This window comes from Suricata suricatta, chromosome 4 (assembly GCF_006229205.1).
Source record: "Suricata suricatta isolate VVHF042 chromosome 4, meerkat_22Aug2017_6uvM2_HiC, whole genome shotgun sequence".
NCBI classification, from domain to species: Eukaryota; Metazoa; Chordata; class Mammalia; order Carnivora; family Herpestidae; genus Suricata; species Suricata suricatta.
The window spans coordinates 139,600,501-139,616,427 of NC_043703.1; the positions used below are offsets into that span (position 1 = coordinate 139,600,501).

The 15,927-nt window shown below is 40.2% G+C and overlaps 1 protein-coding gene across 1 annotated transcript in view; it reads right to left on the reverse strand.

Annotated features, from left to right (window-relative positions):
• Positions 1 to 15,927, reverse strand: part of TTC27 (tetratricopeptide repeat domain 27) — a 183,141-nt gene that overhangs the window by 26,235 nt on the left and 140,979 nt on the right. The window contains exons 14-16 of the mRNA XM_029937972.1: positions 12,578 to 12,676; positions 8,659 to 8,711; positions 2,574 to 2,739 (exon numbers count right to left, since the gene is read on the reverse strand). Coding sequence (XP_029793832.1) covers positions 2,574 to 2,739; positions 8,659 to 8,711; positions 12,578 to 12,676 — 318 coding nt within the window. The remainder of the gene's footprint in view (positions 1 to 2,573; positions 2,740 to 8,658; positions 8,712 to 12,577; positions 12,677 to 15,927) is intronic.

Below are 15,927 nucleotides of genomic sequence, written 5' to 3' on the forward strand. Positions count from 1 at the left end.
AAAAAGCAGATCAGTTGGAAATTGGAGACACGTGATGAAGATTAATGGGGTCAGACTGGCCAAGGAGCCAATTCTAAGACAAGTCAGGAAGACGGGCCATCCCCAGCAGCGACGGCGGCAGGACAGGCGCGCAGGCCGACAACCGGAGCAGCAGCCCTTCTAGACCAGCAGGAGGGGGCTCCACACTCCCTTCGACCCATGTGGGGTTCACCAGCAGAGCCGAGGACTCCTCTGCGGGCCTTTCCTGCTCTGACAGTTTGTAACGCTCAAGCATGCTGGAATCGGGCCAGCGGCGGTGTCTAAATGAGGAGTATAGGATTTGAATGTCTTATGCACATTTTTAAAATGTGAAAGGGAAAAAAAACCCCTAGAATTTATTTCAAGTATAAAATGGAATAAGCGACCAACATAAATTATTTACCTTCTTCTGAGATTTTAAGAACAGCTTACAGAATACTTTCTGGGGAAGAAAGATCCTTGAAAAAATTAAGTTGAGGTAAACAAGAGATAAGTACTTTGAAATCTCTGCCCCATCCTCAGTGGTTAGTGACGTGTGGAGCTCCGTTCAGAGCCTCACGGGGGCCCTATGTCAACAGGCTCCGTGTAGAAGAGAAAGCAAGGCCTCAGCAGAGGATTTCAGCTCTGTCAACGGGACACGTACTGGGCGCCGGAAACCATGCGAACTGATCTGCTAGGGCTCCAGTCCAGAGCAGAGTTTTCTGCTATGCCTCGATTCGCGGTTCAATGGATCTATAAAATTCAAGTCCCTCTTTCTAAAATGGAAGGTCAAGGTACGGTATTTATAAAGGACAAAAAAAGTATAATAAGAAAAAGAAAACTAATTCAAAGGGGTTGACATATGTCCTGGAAGTAGGTGTATGTTTCTACCCGAAGCCAAAAGATCTTTCAAGTGAATGGCCTAGAACCTGAGCCTTAAAGGAACTTGGCTGAGCAGGCAAGGCCATGCATACGTCAAGGGCTGGCGCTCTATGACAGGGCCCAGATAAGGTAAATTTTGGCACAGCTAGAGTACAAATAATAGGTAATAAAATTTGAGGTATTGACATACATTAGATTTCACTTTGGTTTTTTTCATAATTCCAGCTTCAACATTTTAAACAGCTTGTACTGATTCAGGCAAAGTGTTATCTTTTCAAGGACCCTGACTTTGTAACCCACAGGCTCCTACACAGCCCTGTCTTTACACAGGCTTGACCTACAATTAAACCATAAGATCTTGTACATGTCATCCTGTTGGATGGCAAACCCAGTGGCTTCAAGTCTCCCATAATTTTCTGAAAGGATCTGGGACTTTTTGTACAGTGTTAGAGTCACCCATTCTGACTTCATCTCACCAAGAGGACCATTAAACTAAACGCTGCAAAGAAAATGTTAGTCTTCATTTCTTTATTGTTCATAACGTCTGAAAGTATGCAGTAAATGCTTGTCCAACGAGGGAACAAATGAGAACGGGACCTGCTCCAGCTATTACACTGAGACAACCAAAGCAGTAAATCACACAAACATCATCTGATTTTGTTCCCGCAAGCCGCCTGTATGTACATAAACCACATAACAGGTTTTCTTAACTGAGTCACAGTAACTTTCAGTCTGTGACTGCACGAACTTATTTGACATTGGAATGCCAGGAGACGTAATGAAGAATGTTCAGCTAGAGAAAAAAACACTCACTTTATATACTACATGTGTTCAACACCATTTTCCTGTGTGTAGCCAAGGAAGCAATGCATATCACTCAGATGATTCTGGTCACCAGTCCTGATGGGTGTGCACACGTGCGTGCAGGCTGGGCAGTTCCCCACACTACACACTCAATCCTGACACGACCTACCTGGAGAGAACAGCAGATCCCACAGATTGAGGTCTGAGTCCCATGCAAGTGCCGAGCCCTCCTGCCCCCCACCTTGGATGCCAGTTCCAAGCCCAGGTGGCCACCTGCGCTTTGTTAAGAGGTTCCAACAACCCCCTCCTTGGGGTGGGTTAGTTTGCTGGAGCAGTTCACAGAACTCCAAGAAACGTTTTACTATGGAGAGTACTGGTTTATTTTGAAAAGACGTAACCCGGAAACAGCCAGATGGAAGAGGTGCATGGGGCAAAATCCGTGGGGAAGGGCCTGGTGCTTCTCCCTGCCCCTCCAGGTGTTTACTTTGCCTGAAGCTCTTCAAACCACACACTTCGGGGTTTTTACAGAAAATCACAAACACAAGCGGATCACATCACTGGCCATCGGCGACTGAGTTCAGTCTCCAGACCCTGCCCCCTCCTAGGAGGTCATGAAGGGAGGGAGGCTGGAGGTTATGAACGTTCCAACCCGCTAATCACGTGGGTGACTCCCTGGCAACCATCCCCATCCTTAGGTGCTTTCCAAAAGTCACCTCATTACCTCAACAAAAGACACCTTTATGGTTGTCATCACTTAGGAAATTCCAAAGGTTTCTGGAGCTCTGTGCCAGAAACCAGAACCAGAACCAAATACATATTTAGTCAACAGCACAATCATATAATCAAGCATTAACATCACAAGTTGAAAAGACAAAATATGAATATCTTACCTGAACATCTTTGTATTTGTCTCGGAGGTCCAAGAGCCGGTGATAAGCTTTAATGGCTTCTGAAAATTCCCCAACGTCAGTGCTAGTGAGAATGTAGTTTTCCCAGATCTGCCAGTGTTCATAGTTGCACTTGAGGGCTTCTTGTAAGGTTCTAAAAGCTTTTACTCTATTAAAGGTCAGATTTTAAAGAGAATAATAATGAATAGTCATACCTAAATAAACCATAGCTTAATGTGCAAAATGTAATGTGGACTTTCGGTCAGTCCTTAGTCATTCATGTGATAAGCAGAATTTGAGACCTAAACAATGCTGAGCCACCTCAAATTTCCCTACATTTTTTTTAAATTTAAAAGGAGCAAGAAATTGTTAAAAAAAAAACAAAAACAAAAACAGGTAGAAGTGCCACAAGGACAAGGAGATGTAACTAAAAACCAACTGGAAATTTTGGAATCGAAAGAGACATTAAAACAAATTTTTGAAAAACCCTCAGAAGCCAACAAAAAACTACAATGCACATGAGGAGAGAACTGATGAACTTACTGGAAGACTACAGTGAGAAATCTACACAAAATTCAGATTATAATATAAAAGAGTTATAAAGGAAGGAAGAATAAGAGGTAAGGTTCAAATACACATTTGATAGACATCGCAGAGTAAATGGAAAGATGCAGAAAATGTCAGGACATGATATTTGAAAAGATAATGGTTGAGAATTTTCCAGAAGTGAAGACCTAAATTCTATGATCAAAAGTATATTTTTGCACCAAACCGTATAAATAAAGATAAACCAATACCCAGATATATTGTATGGCATTTCAAAACAAAGATAACTCCAGGGGTGCGTGGGTGGCTCAGTTAGTTGAGCACTGGGCTCTTGATTTTAGCTCATGTCATGATCCCAGGGTCATGTGATGAAGCCTCATACTGGGCTCCACACTGAGCATGGAGTCTTTAAGATTCTTTCTCTCTCTCCCTCAGCCCCTCTCTCCTGCTTGTATGCCCTTTCTCTAAAACAAAATTTAAAAATTAAATTAAATTAAAAATTAAATTTAAAAAACCTACAAAAGAATGACAATGAATATCAGATATTTCATTACCAACAAAAGATGTAGAAGACAACAGAACAGTACATTTAAAGGACTGCATGAAAATAACTGTCATGCCCAAAATTTTATAACTAGCTGAAACTTACTACTCAAGAGTAAATGCAAAGTCAAACACTTTCAAATGTACAATGACTAAGAAAGTTTACACCTATTGGCCCAATCTTATAAAAACTACTAAAGGACCTTCTCTTACTGAAAAAAAAAAAAGGAATTTATTCAGAAAGAAAGGTATACACGTCAATGGTGAGAACAGAAAGTGATGAAGTATGTCATTACTTCTGACTATTGAGAAAAAAAATTACTAGTTGCTTGTGTAAAAAAAAGTAAAACTAAAAGTATACAGACTATATTCTCTGAAATTATATAAGAAATCAACAGCAAATAGCTTAAAAAAATATGTGCCTGGAAACTTAAAGATGCACGCGTAATACAAAGGAAACCACAGTGAGGGTAAAAAAAAAAAACTCATATCAGAAAGTACAAAATATTAGTACTTGGACGGCTCAGTTGGTTAAGTGTCTGACTTTGGCTCAGGTCATGATCTCGAGGCTTATGAATTCAAGCCCTGCATTGGGCTCTCTTCTGTCAATGCAGAGCCCATTTTGAATCCTCTATCTCCCTCTCTCTCTGCACCTCCCCCACCTTGCACACTCTTTCTCTCAAAAACAAATAAACATTAAAAAAAAATTCATTAAGGAGCACATGGGTGGCTCAGTCAGTTAGGCATCAAACTTCAACTCAGGTCATGATCTCACACTTAGCAAGTTCAAGTCCCGAATCTGTCTCTGTGCTGACAACTCAGAGCCTGGAACCTGCTTCGGGTTCTGTGTCTCCCCCACCCCTCTCTCTCTGCCCCTTCCCCACTGGTGCTCTGTCTCTGTCTCTGTCTCTGTCTCTGTCTCTCTCTCAAAAATAAATTTTAAAAAATTTCATCAAGGAAGTACAAAATACTTTAAACTTAATGGAAGTTACTATATATCACATCTGCAGGATATAGCTGAAGCAGTTTTTAGAGGGAAATTTGTGATCTTAAATCCATTTATTACAAAAAATGATAATAAATTAGTGAAAACATTCAACTTAGTATGGTAGAAAAATACCAAATAAACTTAAGAAAGAAGAAAGTAATATAAAGAAAGAATAGGGGTGCCTGGCTGGCTCAGTCAGTGGACAACGTGAGTCTTGATCTTGACATTGTGAGTTTGAGCCACACATTGGGTGTAGAGATTACTTAAGAATAAAATCTTTTAAAAAAACAACAACAACAAAGAGTAGAAATGATTAACAAAACAAAAACCTGGCTCTTTGAAAAAATAAATAAATAAAACAGACAAATGTCTAACTAAATTCCATCTAGAATAAAAGAAAATGGCACAAAGATTAGTAATTTTTTGAAAAAAATTCATAAAGTGAATGCTATGAACAAATTATAAAGATACGCTAAAGAAATATAAAGCCAAATAAATCAATTAAAGTAAAAAAAAAAAAGAGAGACGAGGTAGTTTTATAGAAAAGGTATAGCAAACCATACAGTAAGCCTTGTCTTACACAAGCCACCTCAGAAAAGGGAAAAAGACTATTAAAAACTTGATACTGACAAAGAAATCAACAGAACTTCATGTCATCTATTCTAAATGTTAAACATCTCATCCATCAAAAAGATTCTTAAGGCTTTACTCTCCTGGCCGGACAACACTATGGCTCCTTTATGGACCATAAATGTTTTACTGGATGTTTACCGTAGCCTCTGTCAAATGCACGCTACCAATCTCCTTTTCCAAAGCCACTGTGAGTTCGTTAATTTAAGACCACAGGGTCCACCTCCCTTTCCTTGCTGGGCCCCGTGGTGTTTCAACAGGGCATCTCCTCCTCGATGACTTCAAGGCAAATTTTGGAAGGGATAATGGACATTCTTCTGGTCACCCATCCCAGGCCACTGCACTGAGAATCACCCTCGGAAGCATTTGAAAACAAGTATGCCCATGTTATCAGTAACTTTCCCCACAAATATTTAACATATGAATCATTTAATCAATTTATCGTACACCTACCATAGTGATCACATTAACATCTTCTAATAAAGTTCTTTTGAATTAACAGCCCATTCACTGAGCTTTAGTTTTTTTATTCTCTACATTAAACAGTTTAACCTAAAAGTGTTACAGAAAGTACTGATTGGCTTATCTCTTGGCCCACCAACCTTCAGAGTTAAAAATGAAGGTACCCTCGCTGTAACACTTCTTCAAATTCAGCCTTAAACTGTTTTGGGAGGGTGTGTGTGTGTGTGTGTGTGTGTGTGCACGTGTGTGTCTGTGTGTGTGTTTATGTGTCTTTTTTCTTTTTTCTGTTCCACTCCCTGAGCCCACCTCCCACGTCTCAGCAACTGTCTTCAGCAGCAGTGGACCATGACTGCGGTTCTCCTGTCCACGTGGGTCTGGGGGACATCATCCTGCCGGCAAAGGACTCAACAGGCAGCAACCCAGGCGGGAGGATTATCCCTTCTCCTGCTTGTCCTCTGGTCCTCTAAGCGCAATCTCCAGGTCTCAAAGCTTTTGCCATGAATTCTTTTCCTGTAAGGATGGCCTCTTCACAAGGCTCTTCAGTTCAGGATTGACTTATCAAGTCCATAACCATTGTGACACTGCACTATCAAAGTTATACAAAAAGACGGAAGATTTTCCCAAAGGACTGGTAGGGACATGATGCCCAAGGGACCAGATGAGAGAGTGAAAAGGGCACATTAGTGAAGAACCCCAAGAGAGCAAAGAGACAGATGAGATGGCTTGAAGGGTCCCTTACAGGCATGGATAGAATTCTTCTGAGAGGAGCAGTCAGAATTTACCCCTGAAGTAACAATCTCATGAGTCAAAACTGAGCTATGTCTGGAACAGCAGCAAAGAAAGGAAAGAGCAAAGAGGCAAGAATAAAGCAGTGATTCACCTTTGAACTTACAACCCCACTTTTACACAAAAACCTACTTATGTAGCTGCAGGAAGACAAGAAAATGTCAAAAAGAAGTTGAACAATGTGAGGCACCTGTCCAAGAGAGAGGGAAATGCTTAGGGTTAGTGGCCTGGACAAGGTAGAGCACCAAGAGCCTCACTACATACAAAATTATCAGGGTTCCCAAAAAAACCCACTGAGATCACTCTACAACTATGACAGGGATTTCCCCTGCCCCTTGCTTTAAGCCAGAAGGGTCCCTAGGGAATTTTAACACAATCAGCTGCAATCAAGAACATAATATTATTTTCCGAAGACAGTGGTAGAAAAAGACAGTACTTTATTTATGTAGTTTGTCATCCAAGAGCAGCAGAAGCATTTCAAGATCTCAACGTAATGTGGATTTAACGATAGCTTCAGAAGTATCTTGTGAATCCATGAAGAAAAATTAAATTAAGCTTGAGGCCAAATGAAAATGGAAAGAGATCCATCCTTTCCTTCACTTACGAAAGCTCTGGCAACAGCTATCCTTGTCTCTTCCCTTTCCTTGGTTTTCTGCGGCCAGTCAATACGGCCAGTTGGTTGTCCCCTTTACGAATTGGCATCAGCCCCTTCTTTCTGCAGACTAGTTATCTCCTGCCTAGACTGTTGCCGCAGCTGTCTCCTGACTCGGGTCCCAGCCCCCAGTTTCCTCTCCAGTCTGCCTCACACTGCCACCAGATAAATCTTCCCCAGAAGCTTCTTTCTTCATAAATTAACCCCCCAACACCCACTGCAATCTCTGGCTTCCTACGGGATAGTCTCAACTTGTTAGTCAGATCATCAGAACACTGCCATTGGACTCCAACCTTCTCTCTCCCTCTAGACCTCACTGTAATCTATAGTTGGTGTAGCTTACTTGCTCCGCATATGCTCACACTTCTCTTGCCTGAGAGGCTCTCCTCTGTGCCCTCTACCCATTCTTCACATTTTAGCTTGATGCCAACATTCCCTCAGAGGTGTCCCTGAGCCAAGACCATAATCCTCTTCTCTTCTGGGACCCACAAAGAGTGTCTGGCATAGAACGAGTGTTTTAGGGGCGTATGGGGGGGCTCAGTCAGTTAAGCAATGGACTCTAGACTTCAGCTCGGATAATGATCTCATAGTTCATGAGTTCAAGCCCCACACCAGGCTCTGCACTGACAGCATAGAGCATGCTTGGTATTATCTCTCTGTCTCTGTCCCCTTTCCCCACTTTCTCTCTATATCTCTATCAACATAAATAAACTTAAAAAAAAAGAATGAGTGTTCTACAAATATCACTATTACTATAGCTCTCTTTGTATTTCCCACTTGGTATTTACCACATAACTATTTCTTTTAAAAATTTTTTAGTGTTATTTATTTTTGGTAGAGACAATGACAGAGCATGAGCAGGGGAGGGGCAGAGAAAGAGAGAGACCCAGAATTCGAAGCAGGCTCCAAGCTCTGAGCTGTCAGCAAACAGCCTGAAGCAAGGCTCGAAATCACAACCGTGAGATCATGACCTGAGCAGAAGTCAGATGCTTAACTGAGTGAGCCACCCAGGTGCCCCTACCACAAACTACTTTTAATGATAATCAATTTTTAAAATAATACAGTGATATTTTATTTTTTCAATCTACAATTCCTGAAGACGTTGGTTCATTCTTGTATTTCTCAGTAATATCTAGTATACAACAAGCAATCAATAAGAAACTATCAATGGAGTTGACCAATTAAGGCATGCTTGCTTTTATCATGTAATGAAATTTAGTATATAAGACTTCAGTATCAAATATAGATTCCAAATAATATTTCTTATTTTATTACATGGTAAGTATTTTCAAGAAATAAACTACATTTAGAATTCAATTGGCTATATTAAGTCATTCTAATTCAAAGACAAGGATAGATAAGGGAAAAAGGAGGAAGGACTATGTTCAGCACTCAGCAGAAGAACATCTCATTCAAAAAAAAAAAAAAAGAAAAAACTCATTCATTCAAATGAGTTCTTCATATTTGTCTGATGTACTTACTTTTGTTTTAATCGGATATAGGAAGTTGACAAATTGTTCCAGGCTTCAGCGTTCTGAAAGGACAGAGAACCCAGTTACAGACCAGCCTCAGTCAGGGAGCGTGACTGCTACACCCAGAGCAGAATACATCCTCCTAGTCCAGGAGGTGCTCTTTCCAAACACAATGGTCAATAAGGAACGTGTACATTGTACCGGAAAATCCAATGAATTAAACTTAACTTTTATAATTTTAAACAAAAATAGTCAACAAATTGACACAACTATTACAGCACTAATTTGGAATTTAGCTAAGATTTTATTTTCAAATTTAGATTTCCAAAATAATTGAACAATCTGCAACATAATTTACATAATATATAGATTTATTAGCAACCCAATACCATGCAGAATACTGTTTTCTATATCTTTTTTAAATATTTATTTTTTGGAGAGAGAGCGCGAGTGGGGGAGGTGTAGAGAGAGGGGGGAGAGAGGATCTGACGTGGGCAGATCCACTGGCAGCACAGAACCTGATATGGAGCTTGAACTCACCAACCATGAGATTATGACCTAAGCCAGAGTTGGATGCTCAACAGACTGAGCCACCCAGGCGCCCCTGTTTTTCATATATTGAAAGGCTCTGTTATTTTACCATCATCCTTCATCCAATAGGAGAATAAAGGAGTATATGTTCTCCAATGTTACTCCTAAGTATTTCATCAATCAAACATATTTCTCTGTGCAATGACAAAAATAAATTAAAGCCATCACATGAATGTTGATTCTAACAAGAATGACATGAATTATACTTGTTCCTCTTTGTTGAGCTTTTTATGAAACATAGAGTATATAGTTTTCAAGTTCCAAATGCATGATTTAAAAATTAGGTGGCAATAGACCTCTGCTTGCAGACATAGCACAGTCAGTACCAGACTAGCCTTATTACCATAAAAAACTACAAACTGGACAAAATTTAGGACACAACTGTTGCTGAGAAGTCGAACAACAAGCAGCAAAAGGGACCGTGACCCTTAAGAGAAGGTAAACTGAGATGTCTCAACAATCACCTACACCTCCGTCTGGAGGCACTTTCAGGGCTGCAGCACAGGGAGCAAGACACCCAAAAATGCACAGCAAGTCTTACTGAGGTTAAGAAAAAGATACCAGGGGCCCCTGAGTGACTCCTGATATCAGCTCAGGTCATGAATCTTAAAGTTGTGAGATCAAGCCCCATGTTGGGCTCCACAGTAGGCATGGAACCTGCCTGAGATTCTCGTTCTGGTTCTGTCTCCCCCTCCCCCGGCCCCCCCCCCCGCTTCCCTGATCGTGCACACATGTGCTCTCTCTTCTCTCTCAAAAAAAAAAAAAATGATTAGAGTTAAGGGCTCAAAAGTTGGCTAGAATTTGCAGACAAAAAAAACAGAGAAATGAGATCCGTGCAGAGAATAAGTTCCAGAAATCTCAATAAGCATCTCTGTGGGTCCTTCCTTGGCTGAATATTAAGCTATGTGTGTTCAGGGCAAAACTTCTTGCGGCTAAGCAGAGAACAACTGCCAGAGACTTGTGAGCTGAATGGAAATTCAGGAGGCCGCACGATGCTAGGAGCTGTTCAAGTTCCAACCCACCAGAGTGGAGAACTCTTAATGATCACACATGGTATTACATCAGCTACCAAAAGCTCACACCTTAGGGAAGCGTGATAACATCCCCCGATGAAGGACAATGCAAGGCCCACCCTAACAAAGCTTAAAATAAAGCTCTACTTTCCTCAAGGAAAAATAACAAAACCCAGAAACTCAACAACACAGTGTCCATGAGGGGCAGGATACAATTAAAAATCTTGGTAGACATGCAAACAAGCAAGAAAATTCATCCCATAGCCAAAGGAAAAATCAGTAGAAACAGAAATGAAAGACATGTTGGAGTAACCAAAGACTTCAAAACAGCTGTTACTAATACAAAGATTTGAAGAAGACATGAACGCAATAAGGAAACAAGTTGTGAATCTCAGAAGCATGAGAACTGTAAAAAGGGCCAAAGGAAAGATTTTGAATAAAAAAATACATGATCTGAAATGATGCACAGCCTTCTTAAGTGGAAAGATAATTGGTATATAACTGTCTTATTTTTTGGTGTGTAATATGATTTGATACATTTATATAATGTGAAATGATCATGGTCATAAGTTCAGTCAACATCTATCACCAGATAAAGTGTGATGAGTTCAATAAACAAATTTAACAGCAGATTGGACAGAAATGTCAGAGCTAGAAAAATAAAACTCTTATAAGAAAAGACAGGGGTAAATCTTTATGACCTTAAATCTGGCAATGGATTCTTAGATAGGACACCAAACACATCAGCAATTAGAGAAAAAAAACAGGTAAGTTGGGCCTTGTCTAAACTAAAAACTGTTGGACCTCAAAAGACACCATCAAAAGAGTGAAATACAGTGTACACAATGGGAGAAAATATTTGCAAATCATGTATCTGATATAGGACTTGTATCCAGGATGTACAGAGAACTCCTACAACTCAACAATGAAAAGACAAATAACCCAATTTAAAACTGGGCAAAGGATGCCAACAAATATTTCTCCAAAGATGAGACTCAAATGGCCAATAAGCATATGGAAAGATGTCCAACATCACGAGCCATCAGGGAAATGGAAATGAAGCCACAACGAGATACCACCTCCAAGGAGGAGTAGAACCAAAAAGCCAGATAATAACGAGAGCTACCGAAGTGTGGAGCAACAGGAACCCCCATACACTGCTGGCAGGGATGTAAAATGGCAATTTAGAGAAGTCTGGCGGTTTCTCAGAATTTTGAACACAAAGCTAATATACTCAGTAACTCTACTAGGAGGTACACGCCTAAGAGAAACAGAATCCTATGTCCACACAAAAACTGTAAATGACTATTGAAAAGAGCCAAAAAATGGAAACAATTCAAATGTCCAACAATGGAAGAATAAGTAACGTGATTCGCCCATATAACGGACTATACCTTGGCCATAAAACAGAAAGAAGCACTGATATGTGCAACAACGTGGGTGAACTGGGAAAACACTGATCTAAGTGAAAAACGTCACAAAAGACCACAGAGTGTAGGATTCCATGTATAGGAAATGTCCGGAACAGGCAAATCCACATCAGTGGTTGCCTGAAGCAGGAGGTGGAGGGTAGCAAGCGGAAGGTGTTTGGAAGAAGTGAGAAGTGACTGCTAATGAGTACAGGGGAGTCTTTTTATGAAAATAAAAATGTTCTAGAAGTGATTGTGGTGATGGCTGCACAATGTTGAATATACTAAGAAATCGCTGAATTTTACCTCTAAATAGAGGAACTGCATGATATGTGAATTATTTATCATCTCAGTGAAACTATTAAATATTAAAGAACTGTAAACTAAAAGAACTTTCTAATAATGCAATGAACATAGGCAACACACATTACTGAATGACAGAACAGATGGGACATTTTGCTATATACTTCAGTTAAAAATATAATTTTAAAAACTCTTGTATCAAACTTACTGTCCATGAGTAAGTTAGTTATTATAAGAAGAAACTTATTTCTAGATTTATAAATAATTTACCTTAAGGTGTGACCTTCTGTCAAAGGTGTATTTTCTTCCAGTTGCTTTTCTTTTATTTTAACATAAAATAATAGAAAATTTGAATTGTTTTGCCTTCTTTTAAGGTTTTTTTTTTTTTTGGTGATAAGAACACTTAACAGGAGATCTACCCTCTCTACAAAATTTTAAGCACACAACACGGTATTGTCAACCATAGGCACAATGTTGAACAGCAGATCTCCAGAATCTATTCATCCTATATAACTGAAACTGTGTACCCACAGGAATTACTGAGCTAAAATACAATTCAAGTAACTTAGAGAATATCCCAGAGCTGTGAGAAGGGGAGGAAAACAAACTCACATCGGGTTCTAGAGTCACACAACGCTGAAATGCCTTCGCAGAACCCGCATAGTCTTCCAAGGCCAAATAGGCACAGCCAAGAGAAAACCACACCCCGAGCTGCAAAGAGAGAAAGGTCAAAGTCATTCATGTACACAGAGACATCTATAGAGTATTTACCTTACCCTTTACATTAGTTTCAATGTAGGAAATTTAGTAACAGAGGTGAATTTCTTCACTGAGTTTTGAAAGCTAACAACACCGAAAGCATGTACAATATCACTGCATGTCTTTTGCTGAGAAGGAACATTCTTTGAGTTAGCCAAACACTGTGAACGCAAGAACTCTGTCTATAAACCCTGATACTACCAATGTGGGATTAACCCAACGTTTTTACTTAGTATCAACTATGTCAAAAGTATACAAAGTATTGGAATGCCTGGGCGGCTCACAGTCAGTTAAGCATGGAACTTTGGCTGAGGTCATGATCTTAGTCTGTGAGTTAGAGCCCTCTGTCAGGCTCTGTGCAGACAGCTCAGAGCCTGGAGCTGCTTCGGATTCTGTATTCCCCCCTCTTTCTGACCCTCCCCTGCTAGCATTCTATCTCTCTCTCTCTAAAATAAAATTAAAACTTTAAAAAATATATAAGTACAAAATATCAGCAAATTCACAACTAATAAATGTATAACAACTTGAGAGAAGAAAAAAAAAAACCACTCTTGCTTTCATCTTCAAGTTAGACCACAAACAATTCTGCAGTTTAAACAAAAGCCAACTGCCCTACCACGTATCTGCTTGGGCATGCCTGAAAATAATTTAGAAAAAAAGCAAGCTGAGAATCTACATTACCAAATAGTCATTCAAAATGGGAAACCTGACTTAAGTCAGTAAGATGTATGAGCACGGAGATTTAGAAAGAAAGAAAAAAAAAAGGTGAATTAGGAAGTAGCTATTGAAATTACAAAAGAATTCTTCATATCACAGGGTTTCCTTAGAATTCAATAGCCTCTATCAAAAGGAAGATAAAACTGATAAACATTTCAATGAAATTAGTCAGAAATGCAGCGGTTACAAGGCAAGTTTGCTTTCCTTTTGGACACGTCACCAAGGGCAGTAGCAGAATGCAGCCTACGCGCTCAAGGACTCCCAGGACAAAGGCAGGGAGCGGGCAGACGGGTCTGGTGGTACCCGTCAGGGTGGGAAAGGAAATGAGGTGCTCTGTTATCTGTCCGTAGCCTTCCACAGAGACAGCGCAGGAGGCGCCCCCACAACCTGCCCTCCTCCCCCAGCCATTTTCACAAAACTTGTTCCATATGGCTAGTTGGGGCCTGAACAGTTTTCAAGCAGATAAAGATTTTCAGCCCATAATTAGAGATAAGGCTTAAAAAGCAAACATCCTTGGGCAATTTAACACTTTGCCTTGAATTCACAAGAGGCTATAAATAACTGCTATCTGGAGCCTTTATGAAGAACAGATTTTGTTAGAGGGATAGGGACAGACAGAGGTGGGCGTGTGTTTGGTGGAAAGGTGGGGGGAGAAGTTAGAGATACCAGGTTAAAGCAAAGTTAGAAGTTCACTTTTCTGAATCAAGGGGCTACCAGCACAGGAAGAAAGACCTCATTACACTTTCCTTTTATCAGTATTTTATCAGAATCAAGAGACCAAACCATACTCACTAAACAGGATATATTCTGAGGGCGCCCGCGGTCTGATGCTAACGTATAAACCACATGTAAAGCAAGCCCTCTAACTTCTGCCCTAAGTGTAAGCTTCAAAATCTGTCTTATATTTCATCAGGTATAAGGTACCTCTTTTTTTTCACCATTTAACAGCTCTGAAATAGATCCAACAGCTTTGTCAGAGTTTATTGGAGGCATTTTATTTTCTATACAAGGTGGCACTTGAAATAAATGTGCCTCTTACAGCTGATGGTATCTTATATCCAATGAATTATGGTCACAAGTTTACCTGGAAGGAGGGATACCTCATTCTGGGACTAAAGCAAGAACAATGAAAATTGCCCTCAAAGTTCTCAAAACCCTTGCTTTCTGGAAATAAACTTCCCACAAAACTATTTCACATGTGTTGTTATTAAAAAAGAGAGAGAAAAAAGCAAGTGTAAATTCAAGATGTAAATAAAGAACTTTATTTTCCAATCCACCGGGAAAGACAAAGGTTACAAATCTAAAATTAGCAATTACTCACAGCTCTAAAACAAGCTGGTAATGACATTACTATTTACCTTTAAGGTTTTGAAAGAGGTCAGTGTTTTGTAACTAGAGTCTTAAAACCAAAATAAATTTAATGAAAATCAGGCTGATGACTTCATTTAATATACAGTATTATGGTTCTCGCTCTTTCTTTTTTTTTACTCTTGGTCATGTGTGCTGTTGTTTTAATAATTTGCATGTGAAGGAAAATTCTAGGACCATTAACTGCTAGTAGATTTCCATCTGTTGATAAGATATAATTACATAGGAGATGGGTTTTGCACACACCCTATTCTTTGAAATCATGAAATGACTTTTTAAAAAACAAACTCAAGGGTCTTCTAATTGCTGGTGGCGGACGCACTAAACTGTAAGTAATAGATTCAGACGTTGTTTCTCCATTGAGGTCCTCAGAACTTAGAAGACTAAGGAGAGTGAGTACCTGGGGCCCCTTTTACTTTTTTCATTTTAAACGATCACCTAAACCATTAATGCCAATAGTGACTGGCAGCTTGATTCGAGTCATGCTCTTAAGAACCGAACATCATGGGACACCTGGGTGGCTCAGTCGATTGAGCATCCGACTCTTGATTCTGGCTCAGGACGTGGTCTTGCAGTTCTCTGCCTCGGGCTCCACCATGAGCCTTCTTGGGATTCTCTCTTTCCCCCTCTCCCTGCCCCTCCCTTGCTCACACACTCTCTCTGAAAATAAGCATTAAAAAAAATTTTTTTAAAGAAAGCCGCGAAAAAGACCTTGACAGATGATTCCCCAAATTAGACTTGTACATGTTTGCGTATAAAAGAGCTCTGCTCTCAGTCCAGTGCAGTCAGGTGGGGATATAATGTCAGCCTCCGCGTGTTTTCTAGAAGCCATATTACTGTAGCTGGCTCAGTCAGTGGAACATGTAATTCTTGATATTAGGGCTGTGAGGTCAAGCCCCGCGTGGCATGTGGAGACCTTAAAAAACAAAATCCAAGTCCTCTGGCTGAGCCCCCCGCTTGGGCTCCTGCCCTTCACACGCTCAGGCCTCTCCTGCTTCTCTCTATACAGTGGTAATCAGAGTAATTCGCACAAAATGAGCAGCTATTATGTATGCGAAGCCCTGACACCGGGAACTTTTCAGACATTACCTCGGTTCTCCCTCACAAGAGCCTTGCAA